Raw genomic sequence first — 22,195 nt, 5'->3', positions numbered from 1 at the left:
CACCACCGACGGCACAAGAGAACCGGAGCGCGAGAAGGGACCCGGCGGATGGTACGGGGACGGCAGGGTGCGACTGGTCGTGCACTGAACCAGGAGCCGCGTGCGCTGGTCTCCTCGACCAGCCGAACCCGGTGAGACAGGGCAGGCGGAGATCGCGGCGCCGCTCGTCCGCCCCCAGTAGTCCCCGGCCACCCGGATGAGCCGGTAGCCCCGGATTAGTCATACCCACGACCAATCCCGGAACGGTCCAATGCCGGCTATAGCACGGCTCTGAGCGAAATGTCCGGGGTCGGTCGCAACATAGCGGATCCTAGAACGGCCGAGTCGGTCACAGCGCGGTCGAGACTGGAACGGCCGGGTCAGTCAGCGCGGCTGGTCCCCGGAACGCCCAGTCAATCAGTCACAGCACGGCTGATCGTAGAACGGCCCCGTGGTTACAGTGCGGCGTATTCTAAAACGGCCGACCCGGTCACAGCGAAGCCGATCCTAGAACGGCCATGAATAGGCCACGTTATCCCGATGCTGCTAGCTTAAATCATTTTTCAGTTAACCGCTTCTTTAATGCGTGACCTCCGAGCATGAGACGAAGATAAGGCAGCGCTGATGTGAATGCGTATTTTTACTGCTACTGTCCTCAAAAATATTTATCATGCACATTGCTTCGCACATCTCAAAGAGGTGACTTCAGTGATCTGCTACCAACTTTGCATATGCGGGGGTTACGTGTTCAGATTTACATCTGCTGGCCATTCAACTGTGAAACGTGATTGCGAGTTCGATGAATAGCTTTTCATAGCGCTGAAGCGGAACGATTCATCTGCGGTTTTATATTTACGTAGTCAGTTACTTACGTGTGCGTCAGCGGCAAATTTGTCCGACTCACACTTCAGCCTTGCCCTTATCGTTTGTATTTGTATAACATCGTTTGCATCACATCATTCGGCTGTGTCCAGACATGTTCAACTGCTATTGCTGTTGCCTTGCACCTGTCTGCTCAATTGCGATGGATGTCACTGAATGCACTGTCCGAGGTAAAGTGTACATCTATTTACGCTTTCTGTGAACAGCCATCTGGACCCTAAAATAAAAAAGGGGGCCTAGAGGAATGGTGCCACCCTATTGGCTGCGCTGACCTGGAACAACTTCCGGGATCTTATCAAGGGGTTCATGGACACTACGGCCAGGGTCACAGCCACAGTAACCGTGAGAGAGGATCACCGCGGTTAAAAAGGACCGGCGGCGCTGGAAAAACAGGAAATCCAATCCTTCAAATCGTACCTCAAGTGTTGTCCGCCGGGTGTATCTCGCTGCGTTTTGAGCGAGCAATTTTTTATTTTTATGTTCAGCTGTGCTGACTTGAAGAGAAGCCAAAATTATCAGAAATACAATTGTGCATGGATTTGGATGCACATATAATATCAACCTGGAATTGAATGACCGCACAGAATAAATCGCTGGCCCTTTCCTTTTGCAATGGCTTACTCGGCTCTTTCAATAAAACGGATATCAGCTAGGGGCGTTGCTGGATTTTCTCGGACTTTTACGAAAATATGGATGACCTCAATGATTGAACGCCGGCGTGGATTGAAACAAAGCCAATAATTTGCATTAATGTGCCGTACTCTTGTTCATGTGGAGAAGTTCATCTCTTCCTCAGAATTAATCAGCTAGAAGTTACGCACAATAGTTTTAAACATGGGCGCTCGCAGTCTAGGAGTACGAACACCGGCGCTGGGCGTTGCAGTCTCCGCTGCCATCGACCTGGCAGCCGACACCCAGTGGGCATCAACAGGTGGTGGAAAACGGCCAAACATCGGAGTGGCAGTTTCGAACGCCTCACGAAATCAATTCGTAGGCGTGTGGATAGTATCCCGAATCGTACATTTCAGCTGTGCGACTTTCACCTTAACACGCGTCCGGATGGGGGTCAAATTGACCCCCCGAAGGTTTTTCCTGAATGGTTTCCGAACGGCGCGGCGTAGCCGCGCCAAATGTTGCATAGCTTTAGAAAATTGAATAGCGGATTGTTGGACATCAAAAATTTAGATATAACTTGCAAGGTCGCTGACCTATGGCAGGTCAAAGTCAGGCCATGGTTTCAGCGGAGGCAATTTCCAGGGAATCCTTCAATCTGATTCGACAACGGAGCATTAGACGAAACCGTACGTCTCTGAGATGCTTTCTTAGCCAACACAACAGTTGAATGAGCAATTACATTGGCCTAAGGTCAGGTATGAAGGTCACACCAAGGTCAAAACCAACCTGTTTTGTTACTCTAGGGCTTGCTGTATGGGATAGTTTCTGGTGCTCATTTCGAGTTTATTGATAGCAAGAACCTCATTATAGTCTTTCATGGACTTCTTAGAGGTCAGAATAGGTCACTGAACTATAAAATTTTGTTTTAGGAACATGCTGCCCAGTTAATCTTTGTCGCGTAGTCAAATTCAAAACTCAAAGCAATCTTGTATGCTTTTGGTTACCTTGACCTTCCAAAGGTCAAACAAGGTCACTGACCTTGAATGAGAATGCGACCTTTTGCTTAGAAACTGTTATCTAGGTTCTGGGGGCACTTCGGAGACCAATCTGGAGCTTGACCTTGTTTGACCTTTTTGACCGGAAGATCATGACCTAGGAACCTCAAGCTTTGACCTCAGTGAGCTAACGTACAGGTCAATACACTCTGTAAAAGGGTATCTAGTCGGCCACCCGGGCACGTGTTAATGTTTGGAAGTCGGTACGGATTAGCACGCACAGCACCACTAACTCATGAAACAATGGCGTAATCTCTATTGCTCGTGTTGCTGTAACTTGCAATTCCGGTAATGGAATTTATACTGGAGATACGCGGGTAGAAATCGCTGGTCAGGAGCTAATTAATCTTTCCGTTCCACCCCGTTTTTCTTTCCAGTTTGCGGCAGGGGGCTTCAGTCCCCCCCCCCCACCCCCTCCCGCTTGGGCCCCCAACTTTGGGAAGTGTCAAATTTGTGGAAAACCCTGTTTGTTGGCGTATTTTGCTGGTAGCTTTGGTCATTTTTCACGGTTCGGTCCGAAATCATTTTGTGAAACTGCACCCCTGCCACTTGCCGATCTCATGCCTTCGGAAGAACGCGACGTGCACCACGCCAGTCCTTTCCTTGGTGTGGCAGGCCCTCTGACCGGACCGACGTAGGGTCTGACCTTGCTGACACAAAAGGAGCTCTCTCCGGTACAGGGCGTCCAGCCATTGGCACCGAGACACAAATTCGTATTATGGGCCAGTAGTTGAAACTGTGTGGAGGACCCTCGTTTGGTACCGGGCCACTGACTGACACAGGGCCTTATCTTTGTTTCATTGTGGTTGTGAGCCTTTGCATCGTCCTTTTTATATCTCCTTTCATTGCTGAGAGGCCCGCACCAACTCCAGAGGCCCCTCGACGTTCGGAGTTCAGTGTCTGTCCTTGTTCAGGAAATGTGTCCCTGGTCCATCGGTGCCCATTACCCACACAGGCTCCCCGTTAGGAGTGCAGGCCCCTGAACGGCACAAGAGCCTCTGTTTCAGGACACCCACCAATGCAAGAGGCGTTCTGGTTCGCATTTTCTGGCCCCGGCGTTGACTCTGCTGGGGAAAGGGGCCATGAAGCCTGAATCGGTACATAAAAGGCTGTTCGGCATTGGGGGCCTCAGCCGACTGACTGACAGAGGCGTCCCAACGGACTGCTAGGCGAGTCAGAAAAAATCAAATGTGTCTCGTCACCAACCTTAATGAAGAGCTCCTCGAGGATAGCTACCAGCTCGGCTGTGTACATCAACGACTGGGTAATGGCACTTCAAGCGCTCACAAGGATCCTGAGGCATTGTTCGCCTCGAACGTTTCCAAAAACCGGTCATCTCAGCCAACATGGCTGCATGCCAGCGCCAGGCCACTCCATGGCACAACACAGATCAATCCACGGCGACCTCCCGCTCCCATCAACACATCATTTGTACAACACTGTATTTCCTGGCCTTTCTGAGCTGCCCTCCGTCCACATCATCCGAGAGCGCGCTAGCCCGAGTCGCGAGGCGGGGGGGGGGGGGGGAGGGGCACATACGACCGGTGAGGCTTGCACGGTCCGACGCGGCACGGTTCGCGGGTCCGTTACTGATGCGCGCGCCGCACAGCCCGTCAAAATCATCACTATTCTCAAACCATGGCCCTGGCCGAAACGTTTACGCCCAGCGGCGGCCACAGAGACTTGCGACGTCCAAAACACGCACCAATAAATCTAGTAACAAATGCACAATATAAATAGCACTAATGAAAAGCACTCATTTCGTCAACGTCCCGCGCGTCACGTGTGTCACACTTTCGTCTTCGCAGGCGTAGACGAATTAGCGTTGGGCACCACAACGTTGTTCTTTTTGTTGACATATTTGCACTTCTTCACATAGCTGATGATGAGCGAGTGAATCTTCTTCGGGTTAATCTCACCCGACTTGCTGTGACAGATCTGCCAGGGAGATGTATTACATGGTCAGAAATGTTCAGTGCGACACCAACGTCGTATGTGACCCACGTCAGCGCTGGAACCGAACGCGAGACGGTCGGGCGTGACAGTGATCCAACAGCGACACAGCACTTGCCAGACGGCTCAACAGCGGAGGTACGCTGCGACACACAACGCACAACGCGCAGTCCGACAGCCACGTCCCGCAGACACGAGCATGGCACAGAGACGAGCTCATGCCAGCGATCCGCACGGCCACCACTCGCAGGTGGCAGCGCTGCTGGCAGCTGTCGCCCCTGTGTTCGAACGAGCCACGTTACAGCGCGCCCGGCACTCCGGAGTGGGACGGCACTCCACGTGCGCCCAGCTGCCAGGCGGCGACTCGACGAGGGCCGGACGTCGGAGGTCGCACCTCACGAGCCCCGTCACCGCCAGCCTGCACCCGCCCCTCCACCTCACCTTCGGCACGGACTTGCGCAGTATCTCCTTGTACTGCTCCTTGGTGACGGTGCGCTTGTGGTAGAACGGCTTCAGCACCAGCTTCACCTCCTCGATGACCCGCTCCTGTCGGTTCAGCTTCTTCAGGAACTGAAAGCGACCGCACCCCCACCGTCAGCCGACGCACACCGCCTGGTGAGGCCCCAGCAGGCGTACCGGGTACCAGTGCGTAGCAAAACAGTCAGCTGAGCGGCCCGTACGCACATCGCCGTCACGCGTCACTAGTTTGATGTCATCACTGGTAGGCGGCTGATAGATTTTGGTCAGTCGATTACGTAGACATTTTAGGTAATGTCGCTGCAAGGCGAATACAGAGAGGAGCAGAATTCTTGACAACGAGAAAGCGAAAGAATCTTGAGAAGTGACAGACGCCGAACTCCACATAAAGCAGGCTTACACCGACAGCTAGAGACTGAACACGCCCCAAACAACCAGCTCAGTCCTGCTGCGAGCAAGCGGGAAAATCAGCAGCGTCGCGTCAACTTGTGGCTCCAAACAAGGCCACTGATACGTATGGGCGCCAGTCGACTACGGAAGCTGACAGCAAACAATTAACAACCAACAACGCTGAAATAAGTCGAAAGGGAGATCGGTGATGACGCCATAGACGGGGCTTAGGGCACAGCCCGACCTCTACATCAACACGCCATGGGGCGGGGCACACAGCCAATCAGTGTCTCTCACTTGCGGACACCAGAGGCTCAGCCGACAGTACAGCGCGCGTGAAATATTGGTAGGCAGGGCTGGGGGTACTACACATCAGCAGCGGTAAGCACACTAGCACGCCGAGGCGCCGACCGGCTGAGTGTGGGAAGCTTCTCAGCCGGCGCTGTGGATATCCCGTCAGCTGGCGCTCAGCGAAACACCAGCTGCTAGCTGGCGCTCAGCGGAACACCAGGTGCTACCTGGCGCTCAGCGGAACACCAGCTGCCACCTGGTGCCCAGCAGAACACCAGCTGTTGCCTGGCGCTCAGCGGAACACAAGCTGCTAGCTGGCGCTCAGCGGAACACTACCTTCCACCGAGCACCTAGCGTCACTCCACGCCAGTCAAATCAGCCAACAATGCACGTTCAACAGTGTTTGGATGCAAAATAGTTGGGATATAGCAAATCGTAATGAAACCTCGATCGTTCTCAGACATGCGTTCCAAAACTCTGTACAAATACATGACTGAGAACATAATTTTCCGTACGCCAAAGCCCTGTTGGCACAATTTCCCTGCAGAATGTCCCTGTGCTAAACCAACACTTGGTCCAAAAAAGCAAACGAGGAAGTCGTCAATATTGAAATCGAAAGCACCCCATAACAAAATATTCTAGCCACCTGAACTACGTTTGCCTCGTTTTACCGACGTCACACCGTGACCGTCTACTTTACGCTTGTGCGTAATTTCACTAACGCTTAAGTGAGCGCAAAACATGTAAGCACTAGCGTTGCAGCCTACAAGGAGAGGTTGGCCAAACTACGCACTACCGAAGCGCCAAGCGTACCTTCTCCTTTACCTGCATCTCCACGGCCGAGTTTGGTACGTCGTCAATGACCTTGAGGCCCTCCTCCCCTTCGGCGGCGGCGGAGGTCGCAGTAGACGAACCACCCTTACCAGCAGCTGCCAATGCCGAACACGGGTTAGAGACGCTTCTACACGCGCATTGAGAATAGCACAACATGTCGAGCACTCGCAGTTATACAATCGTGCAGTCACACCCAGACACATTCGGAGCATTTAAATCACTGAGTTCCGTGTGTAAATCCCATGTGTAAAAAGTAGAGTTTCAAAGTGGCACGTCATCTCTTTCACTGTGAACAACTATTTCAAGCAGGGATTTACAAGTTAAGTATTTCGCAATGCTATTTCATCTTCCTCAAAGAATAGCAAATAGTGTGATATAGCAGCACTAGGCGGTAGCACATGATACCTCACACTGCAAGCACCATCCCATCACTTTCCGACTTGGAACCGCCCCTCTTCACGGAATTCAAACCGCGAGCGTGTATGAAAATCCCACGCAACAGACGGAAGTCGGTACGCCCCGTTTGCAGTCGCCCGGCGCGGCTCACGACAGCCGAGACCCTCTCCCTCCCCGCACGCCACGCCGAGCGCTCCCAACCCAGACCTCTCATTCTCTGCTCTCCCCGGACGGCCGACTCACGTCGCTTGGCGGGCCGTGCACGCGCGGCAGGGCGGCGGCCGGACGGGGCCGCCTTGCCCGCCGTCTTGCCGGGCGGCGCCTTGCCCGCGCCCTTGGCGTGGCTCGTGCCAAACAGAGCTTCGAACCGATCCTTGGGGTCCATCCGGCGCGAGCGACCAGCCGGCGGCGGAGCGCCGCGCGCCGGCCGCGGCGGCTCGAACAGGTCGTCGCCCTCGCGCGAGTCGGGCGAGTTGGGCGAGTCGGGCGAGTAGGGCGAGTCAATGTCCATATCCACTACATCGGCCGAGCCGCGCTGTCCGTTCTGCGCCGGCACGGTAGGCGCGGCGGGCGTGGCGGCCGCCGCCACGACGGCCGAGGCGGCGGCGACCACGGCGGCGGCGGCGGCGGCGGCAGCCGGCAGACTGGGTGGCGGTCGAGACGTGTCTGGCAGGAGGCCGGTCAGCGCGGTGGCGACGGCCGACGGCGGCGGCAGGCCCGCGAAGAGGCTAGGAGGCTGCCCAACACAACGAAACGATATGATCACGGCTGTCAGGGTAGTGCATCATAGGAGCAGCACACCAGTGAAACTACAACAGGTACAGCACGTGGATGCCTACAGCTGCACATAGTGTAGCGCACGTAGACTTCGAGATTTAAGTAAGAATTACATGCAGTCAATTCACGGCTTGCCGTTACGCAGCAAGAACAAACGGTCTTCCGATAGGACCTCCAAGGCTCCATTCCGACCAGCTAACTAATGGGGATGCTTGTTCACCGGTAAACTCGTTTTGCAGCCAAACATCTCACAGAAACGTCCTGCCTGAGTCACCTGCTAAACTGCACGTCACGCCCAAACATCACACGAGCTCGTTCCGACCGTTGCCAGCCAGCGTCTGTCCAAAACCGTACCAGTGGCCGGCGGACACTCACCGCGGCGGCGGTGGCGGCGGCTGCGGGCGCGCGCTGCTCGGCATCCGCCGAGTGGCGCGGCTCCGGCGGCTTTTCCGTCGGCCTGTCGCGCTGCTCGGCGGGTAGCGGCGGCGGCGGTGGCGGCGGCGTGGGTGTCGGGTCGGCCGCGGCCGGCGCCGGCGGCAGCGGCTCGGGCGCCGGCGGCGGCGGCTCGCCCAGCCGCGGCGCCGGCTCCGGGCTGGCCGCATCCGGCGACGGCGGCGAGTCGGGCGTCACCGATCCCGAGTGGGTGGGCTCGAACGGGATCGTACTGGTCGCCGAACTTGGCCTCGGACGCATCCGAGGGTGGCGGCTCGGGCGGCGTGCTGGGACCGCGAGGCGCCGCCGCCGCTGGTTGAGCGCCTACGCGCGACCCCGCCGGCGGCACGGCCGCGCGCGACCCCACCGGTGGCGCGGCCGCGCGCGACACCGCCGGTGGCGCGGCCCGCGCGCGACACCGCCGGCGGTGCAGCCGCGCGCGACACCGCCTGCGTCACAGTCGCGGCGGGCGCCGCTGCCACCGGCGGTGCCGGTGGCTCCGGCTCCGGCTCGTCGTCCGCCTCGCCGAGCGGGTTGGTAATGAGCCGCACTGCCGCCGATTTCGCGCTGAGCGAGAACTTGACGGTCGGCTCCGGGGCCACCGGCTCCGGTGGCGTCTTCGGTCCCCGCGGACTCCGCGGCGCCGCTCGCGAGGGGGGCGCGGCCCGCGGCGCCGGCACGGCCGGCTCGGTGGTAGACGCGACCACACGCACGGCCGGCTCCGTCTCCGTCTCCGTCTCCGAGTCCGTGATGATGATCGGCTCGGCCTTGGGTGGCGACAGCTCGACGACGTCGTCCAGGTCAATGACGTCGGGGCTGCGCTGCGGCCGGCGCCGCGCGGTGCTGTCCGAGCGCCGGCGGCGTGGCGCCGGCGAGCCGCTCGACGACGAAGACGATGACGACGACTGCGAGCCAGACCACGAGCTGGAACGACTGCCGGAGCGCGAGCGGCGTGCGTACTTGCGCGGCGGCGACGCCGACCGGCTGGGGCTCCGCGGGCGCGCCGCAGGGCTCCTAGCGCGCGGACTCGGGCTCCTGCGTTCGCGAGGCGGCGTGACACTGCGCGCTCTCTTACTGGAGCGCGGCGGCGGCTGCGGCGGCGACGGAGACGCCCTCCTGCCACTGTCCGCCCTGCTCTTGTATTCGCCGCGCGCCGTCTGCTTGGGGTCCTTGTTCTCTTTGCGCGCGTCCCTACGCAGCCGGTCGGTGTCTGGGTCCGGCTCGCGCTCGGTCGGCCTGGCGCGCGCCGACTTCGGGCGCTCCTTTTCGCGCGGCTCCCAGCGTGGCAGGTCGCGGTCGCGGTCGCGGTCCCTGATCGGCGACCTCTTGTCCCTGATCGGCGACCGCCTGTCCCTATTCGGCGACCGCCTGTCCCTGATTCGGCGACCGTCTGTCCCGGATCGGTGACCGTCTGTCCCTGGACGGAGTGGGTCGTTCTCGGATAGAGCTAAAGTCCGGCGACGGTTCGCGCCCCTCGTGGCGGACCACGCGGCTCTTGGTACCCATGCGGTCTCTATCCTTTGAGAAGTTCACGCTGACGACCAAATTATCGCCATCCGCGATCACAGCCTTAGAAACCGGGGACCTAGCGCGCTTCTTTTTCTTTTTCTTCTCCTCCTTGCTCTGCTTCTTTAGCTTGTCTTTCTTCTTCTTCATCTTCTTCGGCGCCAGCGACGGCGACACACTCCGCTTCCTCTTTTTCTCTTTGACCTTCTTCACAGGCGAGGTGGTGTGTTTCTGAAGCGGCGATCTCAGCGGGGAATGCCGCGAAGGCGAGGGGCGCGAAGCCGAGTGGCGCGCCGGCGAATGGCGCGCCGGCGAGTGGCGCGAGCGTTCGCGGCGCGGCGGCGAGCGCTTCTCGCGCGAGTGGCGCCTGTGCTCGCGCTGGCGGCGGCTGGGAGAGCGCGGCGCGCTGGCCGAGCGGCGCCGCCGCTGACCGCGGGACGAGTCCCGGCGCCGCACCGCCGCCGGCGAGCGCGATCCAGTCGAGCTGGACGAGCGCGAGCGCGAGCGGCGCGAATGCACCGAACGTTCCTGGTTCTCCTGGGCGCGCATCTTCCGCTCGTTGATCACCTTGCGCACGTCGTAGCGCTGGATATCGCGCTTCTTGCCCTTACGGCCGTCGGCGGGCGGTGAACGCTTGCGCTCCGGCCTCGGCTCACCCACCTCTTTGCTGCGTGCGATGGCGCGGTCGGTCGGCTTGCCATCACGGTAGTTGCGGTCGCGCGCGCTACGCGAGAATTTCTTCCAGCCGACCTCTTCGCCGTCGTCCGGCCCAAGCCCGGTGATGGTCTTCTCGCTGACGACAAAGTCGCGTATGTCCTCGTCCACGTCAGGCGCGTCGTCAGCGGCGATGGGCAGCTGTAAGCTGCCGGAGGCAGACGTTTCCCGCAGCGACGGCACCGGCTCGTCGCTCGGCGAGCGGCACGGCGCCTGCTCGGGCCGCGGCGAGCCGTGCGGCGCCACCGGCTCGGCCACTTCCAGCGCCCGATCGTCCGCCGACGGCGGCCGTTCGTCCGTCGACGGTGGCCGCTCCTCCACGATCTCGCCCTCCTCGTAATCGCCGTCGGGCGGCGCCTCATTGGACGGCGAGAGTGGCGGCGTCAGCGGTGGTGGCGGCGGCGTGGCGGCCACCGGCTCCTCCGCAGCCACCGCTGGCCGTTCGGCCGGCTCCGGCGGCGGCTCGGACGGGATCTCACCCTCCTCGAAGTCACCCTCCGGCTGGTCCAGCTCGTCGTCGGCGTCCATCCAATCGGTGGGTCGCGCCGGGGCGGGAGGCGGCGGCGCTGGAGGCGGCGGAGGCGGCGGCGACGGGGTGGGCGGCCGCTCGGACGGGAGCTCGCCCTCCTCCATGCCATCGTCGAAGCCATCCTCCTCGTTGTCCGAGATCTGCTCTGTGTCAAGGCTGAGCAGCGGCTTCGCCACCGGCGCGTCGGCGGTCGAGGGCGCCGGGGCGGCCGCAGACGCCTCTTCGCGCACGGACTGAAACTCCTCCTGCTCCGGCGGCGGCGGTAGGGGTGACGGCGGCGGCGGTGGCGACGGTAGCTCGACCTCCTCCGCCTCCTCCTGGTCGGGCCCGAAGCTCTCCGGCGACGAGATGCTCTCGACGGGCAGCGGGCGCCAGCTCTCCGCGCCGGCCGCCGGCCCGTTGACGGCGGGGGCCGGGCTGGGCACCAGCTCGGGCGACACCGGTCGGCCGGCCTCGTCGATCACCAGGTCCTCGTCGCTGGAGACGTCGCTGGCGTCCTGCACGCCTGGCGGACCGTGAGCCACTCCCAGCGGCGGATCAGTGCTTGGCTCGCGCGCCGGCGACGGGGAGGCCGACGGCGAGCCGGCCGCCGAGGTGACCGGTGAGTAAGTCGGGGAGGCGCCCTCCGACGCCCTGTCCTCCGGCATCTCGATATCGCCATACAGGTCCACGTCCTCCTCCTGGCTGGGGCGCTGGGTCGGGCCAGCGTCGCCTTCGAGGCTGGCGCGGCCGGGCGGGTAGGGGTCACCTATGTCGTCCTGCTCCTGACCAGGGCTCTGAGGCGGGCCAGCGTCGCCCGTGTCACCCCTCGCTCGGAGCGGCGTCCATCGGGCTGGAGGCGCGCCGCCCGCCCCTGGCGTCCCGACCGGCATCTCTCCCGCTCCGGGTCACCAGATCCGCCCACCCACTCGGCATCACCGCCTCCGAAGGTGCGCTCTGAGTCTAAGTCCCCGCTTATCCGTTCTAGGCCCACTCCGACATCTAGCTGCTCTAGAGAAATGTCTTTGTCTGCGCTCTCAGAATCGATGCATTCATCGATCTGTACAGAATCCACGCCTGCGGCAACCAGCCCAGTGCCAGCAGCGGCAGCTATTCGCTCGGAGTCGACATCCTCGTCTATCGATTCTGAATCAATGTCTTCGCCTACCTGCTCTTTCGCTTCGTTTATATGTTCATCACCGATGTCTTTTTCTGTCCTCTGAGAATCAACATCTCTGACCATCCGCCAAGGGTCGGCGCTTATGTCTGCCAACTCCGAATACATGTCTTCGTCTATCCGTTCAGGCTTTACAACCTCACCTACCCGCGCAGGATCAGCCACAGCATCGACATGTTCTGGATCGTCAACATCGTCCTTCCGTTCTTGACTGGCATCTTCTAGTTCCCCATGACTGACATTAGAAACCGTCGGTCCCTGGGCGGCGTCCGGACTGGCAGGCTCGCGGTCGGCATAAAGGTCCGCCTCATCGCCATCAACACCTTGGTCTGCCGAAACGGGGTCGACACTGTCCTCCGTCCGATCCAGGTCGACGTCCTCTTCTACGGGTTCGGCGTCGCCTTCGACAGCCGATTTTGGATCGAGGGTAGAGTCCGCGCGCTCGGGACCGAGTCCCTCGTCCTGCTCAGAGCCGGACTCCTCGTCCGTCGGGTCGTCGTCGACCGCCTCGTCCGTGCGCTCGCGGTCGCGGTCGTCCTCTATCACAGGTTTGAGCGTCGTCGGCGGGCCGCCCTCGCCGCCGCCCATGGGGGCGGGCGGCTGGCCGCCGGCCGCGCCGCCGCCAGCTCCGTTGGCGGCCGTCTGCGGGCGGGCCGCGAGGTCGCCGGCCGGCCGCTGGTCGTACGCGTCGGCTGGGGACGTGCCAGGCTGCTGCGGCGTCAGCCGCTCTCCGCCGGGGACCACCGCCGACCGGCTGCACGCCGGCGGCGCACGCTAGCGGCACCGTGCGCGGGTTGCGCGCGCGCCGTAATCGTGAGTAGGAGGCGGGCGGCGGCCGGCCGATGGCGCGCTGTTTCAGGCGCGCCAGGGCGGCGGCGCGGCTGGAGCGCGCCCGGCACCGCGTGGCGCCCCCGCCGCCGGCCGCGCCCTCCCAGTCGCTGTCATCGCTGGCCGGTCCCGGCTCGGCCGACTCCGTGACAGACATCGGCACCTGCGGGGACCACGCCGCTCAATGCACGGATTACGGCAAGCAGTCGTGCTCGCCATCTTGGTAGAAACAATGCCACACACGACCATGTTCGTAGATACTGTACAACACAGATAACCCAGGCATGCACAAACACACGGGGGACCGACGACTTCGAGCAATCAAGCGAAAAACAATCATAAATAGGTCAATAACACGATGTTCGCAAATTCTTCAATTCACGACTGCACCTCATGGAATCACCCATTAAATACCGACACAAGACACCGCACGCCTCTGCCGGCGCCGGGACGCCAGACGGCACACCCTGCATCGGCCGTACCATCAGGGCGGCGTCGGCAGGCGACGGGCGGCGGACGGCGGCGCAAGCCGGCGCCTCGGCGTCGGCCGCCTGTCTCTGGCGGACGGGCACGGTGCCGATCACTGCACCGCCGACCGAGCGGCGCACCAGCAGCGCCGAGAACGCCCGCCGGTCCACCGGGCACAGCGTCACCACCTGCGGCCGGGGTCAGGTCAGTACATCCGGCTCAGAAAGCCAGGTCAGGTCAGCGGCCGGCACATGGCGGCTGGCCGGGTGAACGTCGGGGACAGGGCGGCGTGGAATGCCGCTGGGTGGAACAAGTCATGGCAACAACTAGGATATGGCAACAGGCTATGTCAATCACCTATGCCAGAGAAAACGGCTTACCAGCAGCACCGACCTACCTTGGACCACTGCAGGATGTGATGTAGGCAGAACATGTGCTGGCAGACGTCCGGGGACGCCACCTCGCGGCCGCGAAGGCTGTGCAGGCAGATGGGACAGACATCCGGCACATGACCAGTGCCGCCGACTGCCACCGCTTCCACCCCTGAGGAATCCAAACAGGCAACACATCAACAGTTATGTGATATCTATATGACAATAACCATACCAAACCATCACATTGATCACATGGTATGTTATAAAACAAATCATTACTGTTTGCAGCATTGGAATTGTCAGTGAATGTTCAAAGAATGGGTCAACCACACAATCTCTTGCCTAGTTTATGCCCTGGTGCAGATGATGTGCATGAGAGAGGCCCATTGATACCTTTGGAAAGAATGTGTTAATATCAAGGGTTCAATGCTTGGACATCTTGTCACCCTAAAACCCTCTAAGATCCTTGGTGCTTACAGGACACCTTCATGTGAAATTAAGCATCTCATATTCTCATTTCACAGTTTCTTGGGGTCTGTGGCTCAAAGTTCTGGCTTTCTGATTACTACTGACAATTGTTTAGCTTGGAAAGGTTTGTGCTATTTACACATCCATCCTACACATCACCGACAGCAAAATATGGTACCCATCATGTCTGTCCTTACCCAACCCTGCTCTCTATGTCAAATGTGGCCTGATCTCATAAGGAGTGATTTGATCTCTTCTATGAATCCTCACCTTACTCAAGGCTGGACAACACAGGCACACAGATACATGGTTTAAAGGCAGCACAAGGGTCCATTTCAATGGCTGCCAGGTAAAAGCAAATGTGGTTGAAGGAGATGACCTTGCACCTATGGCCATGAGACAAGAAACCTACCACTGCAGTTTATAATCCCAAGCCTTCCCATAAAGAGCCATGACTGCCAAAAATATGGTGAGTCAGGATAAGTGCAGCATGTTCATTGAACATGTCTCTTGAATGAGGATATCAAAAGAGCTTCTTGCTTACAACTCATGTGTTTAACTAAGGCCTATACAATTACTTCTTGATGCTGATCCATAGCTATGATTCAAATCTCATTTATCAGACCCATGCAAAAATGGAATTTTAAGGTTCTGTGAAAACTGCTACCCATACAATGCTCACACTTATGCTGACTGGCAGAGTACTGACCTTCTGCTGGTTGAGCATCTGAATCATCATCTGAGGTACACTCAGATGGTGTCTGATGATTGTGGCAATATCCACTGCCCTCAGATGCTTTGTCATCATCCATGCTTCTGAAAAAAATGATACAACAAATAAGTTAAATCTGAAGACAGCTCACTTATCAGTCAGAGGTTCATGAACAGCAGCCAGCAAGTATCCCTTTGATCCCATGCCATTGCAATTACAGGCACAACCAATTTGCTAGCTCACATTGAACCAATACTGATGTGGCCTCAAATAAAGCACAATGCAAGCACAAGCCATTCCAGATGTGTGTTGCCTTTCAACTCTGATTTGATAATATGGCCAGCCTACAACATCTAAGGTACAATGTAGGCACAAAAATGTCATAGTGATGAACACCAATGCAGTAACTGCACCACCAAGAATATTTGCTACACATGATGAACACATTTATTTATACAAAGCGAAACATTTCAGCAACTGTGATATAACTTGGCAGCATTGGTTTCAAGATGCTTCAGGACATTTCACACTTACATGACTTGGGAGAAGCCAGACAAATGTCAATATTAAGCAATGTCACAAGTTATCAAAAAGACATATGCCAGCTGGAGAATGTCACTAACCCATTGAATCCTATATTTTGTGGTGTCAAATACCAGCATGCTTTTTAAAAATGTCATACAACACACATTCTAGTACCAACAGTTAACAATCCCAATAGTTGTACATATTTAAATTGTTGTACAATTGTTGTACAATTTTAATTGTTGTACATATTTTTGGTACAGCCCAAAGATGCCTAGGTGAAGGAAAAGTCATGCCATGCAATGGTCAGCAATACCATTTAACAGCATAACACAGCTGGCAAAATAATGTTAGGTCCAGTATGACTCAATTTAACTCTTTCCATACCCCATTTTCAAATGAGATGAGAACCAATGTCAATGACATGACAAATGACATAAGAGCCAATGACTTCTGAGACAGCCAACAAAGAAATTCATATAACTTCATGACATCATCAGATTAGCTTTACTTATAACTTTGATAGTATTTTTTACAAGATGGTACAAAGCAGTCAATTTATAGTGTGGCAACAATAAAGAATATGCAAAATACTTGAATAAGCATCCTAAAGAGCTATATACTACAAATCTATCTTAACAGTATTTTGTAAGATTCTTCAAATGTAACCATACAGTAGCATTTTAAATCTAATCAACATCCAATTTTATCATGACACCTATTCTTGTACACATCTGTTCTCACAAAACCATTCATATTCAAGCTAAGTCTTTTCATCATTAAAGGCCTTGCTACCAATCTACTAATTCACCTTTTTTCACATCACTTATTGGTGCTGGGGGTAACACAGGTGACTTCTTAAATGACAGGCACACATCAGTGCCCTAATGTCCTATTCATTGAATGACCAATCCCTTAGATGACAGCTCTTTTAGCAGCTGATGCATCTTCTGGGTACTTCTCACAGCTTACTGTTCATGTCATTTGTGATGATTTTGACTTAAAGGCATGCCAACTATGTTGGTCATGTGGCACCCAGTGTCCATGTTATTCAGTGCCACCACATTGGACACCAGATAACCAGGGGGTCTGTATTTTCATCTTCAGTTAGGGGAGGCTTCAGCCCCCTAACTTAGTATCCAGCCCCCCCCCCCCCCCAACTTTGCAAAGAACATGAACCAAATCTGGTGAGAAATCCATTTGCTGGCATATTTTGATGGTACTTTGGGTCATTTCACTGCTCAGCCCTTCCCCTCCCCAAATTCATTTTGTGAAACTACATCTCTGCAGAGAACTGTGTAGATATATATATATATATATATATATATATATATATATATATACAGGGCATCCATGAATAAATCTAGCATGTAGACATGTGGGTGACAGGCAGCAATTGCTGGTATCAGTAAGATATTATTGCAATACAGATTGGATCAAAAATTACAATTACTGCACTTTCAAAACTTTGATGGCTGGAATTTCCAAAGTAAAGCAGCTCAAGTTACCTTCTGTCCACCATGCCATCACTGAACATAAATTATCTAAATTTGATGAGAAGACACGTCATGGAGGGCAGGTTCGGTCAGCAAAAGGTACCCAAAATACGCAGCTGCCTGTCTCATAAGGGGTGGGATTCAGGCTGTTCCAAACATCTTGTCTCATCCCTGCTATTGCTTGCAGACTGTGGGTGATACAAGGAACTTGGGAATGCCATTGCCTTTTGACATGTTAGTCTTGGTGCTTACACATACATACAACCCATGCAAATATGTAAAATTTAAACTTTTTGAAAGATAGTAATGACTCACAATTGCATGACCTCTTGAAACATGAATATTTATATAACACATCTTTAAAGCCCACAACAGTAGTGATACCACCTTTAAAAACAACAAAGTTATAAACATTGAGTCTTGGAGATTTAGCTGACAAAGTGCAATGCATCCTTGCATATGCTACAACCCAGGTGGGCACTAGTAGCACCCTGTTGTACATCTATGTTCTATGAAATATATTATGCAAGCCATTGCATTTTGCCATGAAATTATTCTGACTTCACATTGTCAACAGCATTTTAAACATTGGTAGGATAACATCAGGATAAAGCAGCAGCAAAAGGTGGTACTTATCAATTGATCACACAAAACCTGAAGCATATATCTGATCCACATAGTCTAAAAACAAACACAATTAATTTCAAGCACTTTCTTATCATCTAAACCCAAAGGCTACACATGCCACATTTGCCTCAACCATCTCATAGTTGTCTTTATAGCTACCATGTTGTGCTGATCATGTTGTGGCTGCTTGTATGACCACTCATGTAGCTAAAAAGAATCAATAATATTGAAGTAGTGGCAGCTAAAACATGATTTTTATTAGTCACATTGAAAAATGTTTTATGGTTCTTGTAATACAACAAAATGGGCAACATTAAAGTGCAACATGAAATATGAGTCTACACCATCATTAAATCCTTAGCCTATGTCAAGTAGAGACAAAGCTTTTGTTTAGTATACATCTAACTTAATTTGTGCACAAACCTAACCTTGTATTTCAACCTCATAGTTTAGATATCCATGGGCTGCATACAAGGCCCCTGATGTTTTATCTGAAGGCCTGCATCACTGACTGCAAGGGTGCAGATGCTGAGTGACTAAGGGGGCAGCCACCCCATTAGACTAAATCCAAAGAAAATAATGCTATGTCAAATCCAATACAGGCATTCCACTAGCATGCCATGCCAGGCTCACCATGTAACCTTAACTATTTACTGTCAATTTACCTCTGTAGAGACCTTTCAGTTAAACTGAGGCTCTATCACCATGTAATCTAATACCCAACATAGTTGCAACTCAGTTTGAATTGTATATGTCTATTGTTCATGATGTGCACCCACAATTTTTTGCAATGCTAGGGAGAGACATTGCATCATGAACAGAATTGTATAACCATCCAAAGTATATTTCTTTGGAACTATAAAACCATCAAGTGTGTTTTCTTTACAGTTGGGTTTAAAGGTACTCATGTAACACACAACTATCATTGTACTTGCAATTTCCCCTTAAAACAATGTCATATTTCTCATCATGCGCATAACATGCATCTGCGCACACTCACTTTTCACTTCTGGGGCATCAGTAGACGTTTACAGACATTTATGGCGCATCATATACCTTATTTATCCACTAGCGAAGATTCTTCAGATAAGACGTTGACATCTTGAGCGCATCGTACGAAAATAGTTCATACCTAAAATGCCGCATACAACAAAACATACAACAAACGGTACTTAAGCGTAGACGCCCAGGCCGCTTCCACCGACATGCAAACTCCGGTTTTGGTAATCGGTGTGGTGGTGGATGTAGTGCTGTGAGGCAGTGTTTCATTTCTATCGATAAAGACCTTGCATCAAAAACACATATTTTAAAAAATCATAAATATTCTTGAAATATTTAGAAGGATGCGTTACATTTTCATAAATTGAAAAATAAAATGATACAAGTTAAGAGGATTAAAGCCAGATTTATGATAACGATTAGGGTGACATCTAGCGATCATTTTATTTACTTGACATCTGGGTTTCACTCGTCGCACGGCTTGCACGAAATTGGACTATTACGCATGACGCCACACAGGGTGTAGTTTCCTATTCAGTTGAAGGGGGGCTTCGGCCGCCCCCTCCCCCCTTCCAACTTGGGTTTTAGCCCTCCCAACATTGAGAAGTGTGCATAATGCGGGGAAAAAACCTGTTCGTTGGCATACTTTGGAGTGCGGGCTTGGTTATTTTTCAATGTTCAGTCCCATCCCACAACTCACTTGGAAAAAACAGTCTTGGAAAAAAACGTCACAGTTCATTGGCGTCTTCTCCTGGTGTGCCTGAGCCTAGGGATGCGGACAAAAGAACGTGTTTAAAAAGTTTGCGTGGCAGTTGTTCGTAGTATAATTCGTATGCGTGACGTTCACTGACGTAAGATGTGCATACGCAGGGTTTTGAAGGGATATTTGTTCGTAAAGTTAAAAATGCATGCTTAAAAAAGTTCGGGTAGATTGAAGTACTGGGGTGCAGTTTCATATCCAGTTGGTGGTTGGCTCTAACCTCCCCCTTCTCCTTACCCTTTCCCAAACTTGAACTGCCGCCAAACGAGAAGTGGGCCAAATCGGTGGATAAACCCGTCCGCTAGCATATATTGGAGAAAGCTGCGTCATTTCATATGCTCATAACTGCTCAGTTCCTCCCCCCCCCCCCCAGCCATTTTGCAGACCACACCCTTTTTGGTGTGTTCGCTTGGTCAAGCTCGTTTGTTTAAATGATCGTTGGGAAAAAGCTCGCAACGCAAATGGCCGTGCCTGCAAATCACTTGGTCCAGTGCCGAGAGGGTCGGCTGGAGGTCAAGTAGGGCCGCGTACGAGCCGCAGCATGTTCATTTCACGGAAAATTTCAGATAAGAGTCGTGCAGACGGCCAACTTGCATCCAGCGTCTTGGAGTTGGTGTCACCCACGATGAAGACGGGCCTGCCTATGTTGGGGCTTCTTGGAACTTTTCATGCAGATTCTCAAGACTGGGCATGGCGAGGCCGTTTGGTGGGCGGTACGTAACGCCCGCCGTAATTGGCGGGCCGTTACGCCACGACGCCAAGATCCACAGCGTCTGCAGCGGTCCATCTGTCTTCGCGAGAGTCTTGGTTCGTAGCTTTTGCGCAATGCAAGGCGGCAACGATGGATGCTGAGATGATTGATGCAGGATGGATGCAGCTTTGTGGATAGAACTCGCGAAGGGAAACGCACAATCATTGTGTAGCATTGCAGCTTGCAATGAATTGGAAACATGATTCATCGGTGATGAGTACTGGGTTGCAAATTATGTTGGACCCATTTGTAAGAAATGTAATTACATCAATTAACACGCGCCCGGGTGGTCGACTGGATACCCTTCGCTCGGGTGGGGGTCCATTTGGCCCTTCTGAGATATCGAAACCTAAGAAAGCTAGCGACACCAAATTTATGGGGGTTGTTGACCTGTGCGTGAACTCATTGCATCCAGTCCAAGTCAACTCATCCAAGTTGAGGCTCGTAGGTCATGACCTTCGGGCCAAATAGGGGCAAGCAAGGTCAAATTACAGGTTCGTCTCTTAACTACCCCCAGAAATTAGATAACTGTTTTTAAGCAAAAGGTCACAAGCACATTTAAGGTCAGTGTCCTTGCTTGACCTTTTGAAGGTCCTGGTGACCAAAACCATACAAGGCTGCTCCGAGTTTTTCATTTGAATAACTGACAAAGATTACGCTAGGCAGTATGGTCCAAAACAAAATGCCGACCTTGGTCATCTTACGTCATTGACTTATTCTGACCTCAAAGATGCCCATGGAAGATTGTAATGCGGTTGCTGCTGCAATAAATTTGGAAGGAGCACCAGAAGCTGTTCCATACAGCAGACCCTAGAGTTATAAATCAGGGTGGTTTTGACCTTGGTCTGACCTTCATACCTGACCTTAGGTCAACGTAACTTGCACATGCCACATTTTTTTGGCCCGAGAAAGCATCTCAGAGATGTATGATTTTGTCTAACGCTCCACTGTGCATCAGACTGAACGATTCCCTAAAAACTGCCTTCACTGAAGCTATGGCCTAACTTTGACCCTGCCATAGATCAGCGACCTTACAAGGTACGCCTTGGTTTTATACCAATCGATCCGCTATTCAATTTTCTACAGGTATGCAAAATTGGGCGCGGCTATGCCGCACCGTTTGGAAACCATTCTGGAAAAACCTTCGGGGGGTCATTTCGACCCCCATCCGAGCGCATGTTAATGATATCAGCATACAAAGGGTCTCCGGCATGATTTGAATACATTTTTACTGTGGAAAGAGCTTCTTGGAAGCCCATCAGACGTACCAGGACATTTTTTGACCTTCTTTCAGCCCGCCTGAACAAACCGACACATCATCACAACGAACGGTCGCGGGTTGTCTCTTCTCCCTGGCGCCAGCCGGCGCTCACGGTCTTCGCCTGCCGACCCCGCCCGTGGGGATGGGACAAGCCGCAGGCGCCGGAGCCGGGCGTCGCCGCCAAAACCGGCAGCTCGCACTGGCAACCGCGTCGCGGCGACCTTCGACCTTCGACCTCGACCTGATTACCTTCGACCTGACGACCGATTACCTTCTATACATCGATCTCGAGGGGAGGACGGAGCTAGCGGTTCGTCAGCATCCGTGCCTCCTGGCCGTACCCAACCATTTACGGCCACTTTCCCGACGTATAAGGAAGTCACGTTCTTAGGATTTTCGGAGAGCCACTCTTTCGCCGGACTGGCGAGAACTCAATCGTGGCCTCTGAGGAGCACGACCGCTTTAATCATGTGAGGACTTAAACATTTCCTCCCGGAGCTAGCCGGATGAAATGGGATCACTGGAGGGAAGAGTCGGTGATTGTATGAACGAGTGTGGTGAGTGCCACTGTTTAGGTGTTCGTCTTATTCTTGCATGTTTCCGAGTGTCCTGGCCGGCACGGCTTGCTACCATCCCTTTTTTTAGTGGTTTTTGTTGATACACAAATGCATGATAAGTCGCGTACCAACACTTAACCAGAACACCGGTCGGGTGTCGAACCACTCAGAGCGCAGGGACTAAGCAGAAGGCTGAACGGACAACGGAGGCGTACAAAAAACAATTCCAACACAATAAGAAAAAAAGGTGATCGACCGTACGCTAATTCGAGATTTCTGAAACAAGCCAAAAATAGAACAGAGAGCATTTAGCCTCAAGCCATCTGCGGGATGTCAGCTTAATCCCCCCCCCCCCTCTCCTTCCGAACAGAACCTACGCGGTG

The 22,195-nt window shown here is 54.2% G+C and overlaps 2 protein-coding genes across 2 annotated transcripts; both read right to left on the bottom strand.

Annotated features, from left to right (window-relative positions):
- Window positions 1–3,867: 3,867 nt before the first annotated feature.
- Window positions 3,868–7,403, bottom strand: LOC119091958 (splicing factor, arginine/serine-rich 19). Its single transcript, XM_037214890.1, has 4 exons — window positions 7,116–7,403; window positions 6,456–6,571; window positions 4,926–5,054; window positions 3,868–4,469 (listed from the first exon to the last, which is right to left on the bottom strand). Exons 1-4 carry the CDS (start codon window positions 7,381–7,383, stop codon window positions 4,320–4,322), a joined length of 663 nt encoding a protein of 220 aa, XP_037070785.1. The 5' UTR covers window positions 7,384–7,403; the 3' UTR covers window positions 3,868–4,319.
- A 548-nt stretch (window positions 7,404–7,951) lies between these two features.
- LOC119091649 (splicing factor, arginine/serine-rich 19) lies at window positions 7,952–18,711 on the bottom strand. The gene is made up of 13 exons (XM_037214459.1): window positions 18,541–18,711; window positions 14,834–14,940; window positions 13,680–13,825; window positions 13,297–13,470; window positions 12,914–12,977; window positions 12,310–12,525; window positions 11,249–11,335; window positions 10,753–10,867; window positions 10,044–10,449; window positions 9,667–9,818; window positions 9,236–9,413; window positions 8,795–8,902; window positions 7,952–7,987 (listed from the first exon to the last, which is right to left on the bottom strand). Exons 2-13 carry the CDS (start codon window positions 14,934–14,936, stop codon window positions 7,952–7,954), a joined length of 1,785 nt encoding a protein of 594 aa, XP_037070354.1. The 5' UTR covers window positions 14,937–14,940; window positions 18,541–18,711.
- Window positions 18,712–22,195: the final 3,484 nt, after the last annotated feature.

This window comes from Pollicipes pollicipes, unplaced genomic scaffold, assembly GCF_011947565.3.
Source record: "Pollicipes pollicipes isolate AB1234 unplaced genomic scaffold, Ppol_2.1 Scaffold_3447;HRSCAF=4054_pilon_pilon_pilon, whole genome shotgun sequence".
Lineage (NCBI taxonomy): Eukaryota > Metazoa > Arthropoda > Thecostraca > Pollicipedomorpha > Pollicipedidae > Pollicipes > Pollicipes pollicipes.
Note: the sequence above shows the minus strand (reverse complement) of the source record. Positions and strands in the feature narration are given on the sequence as shown.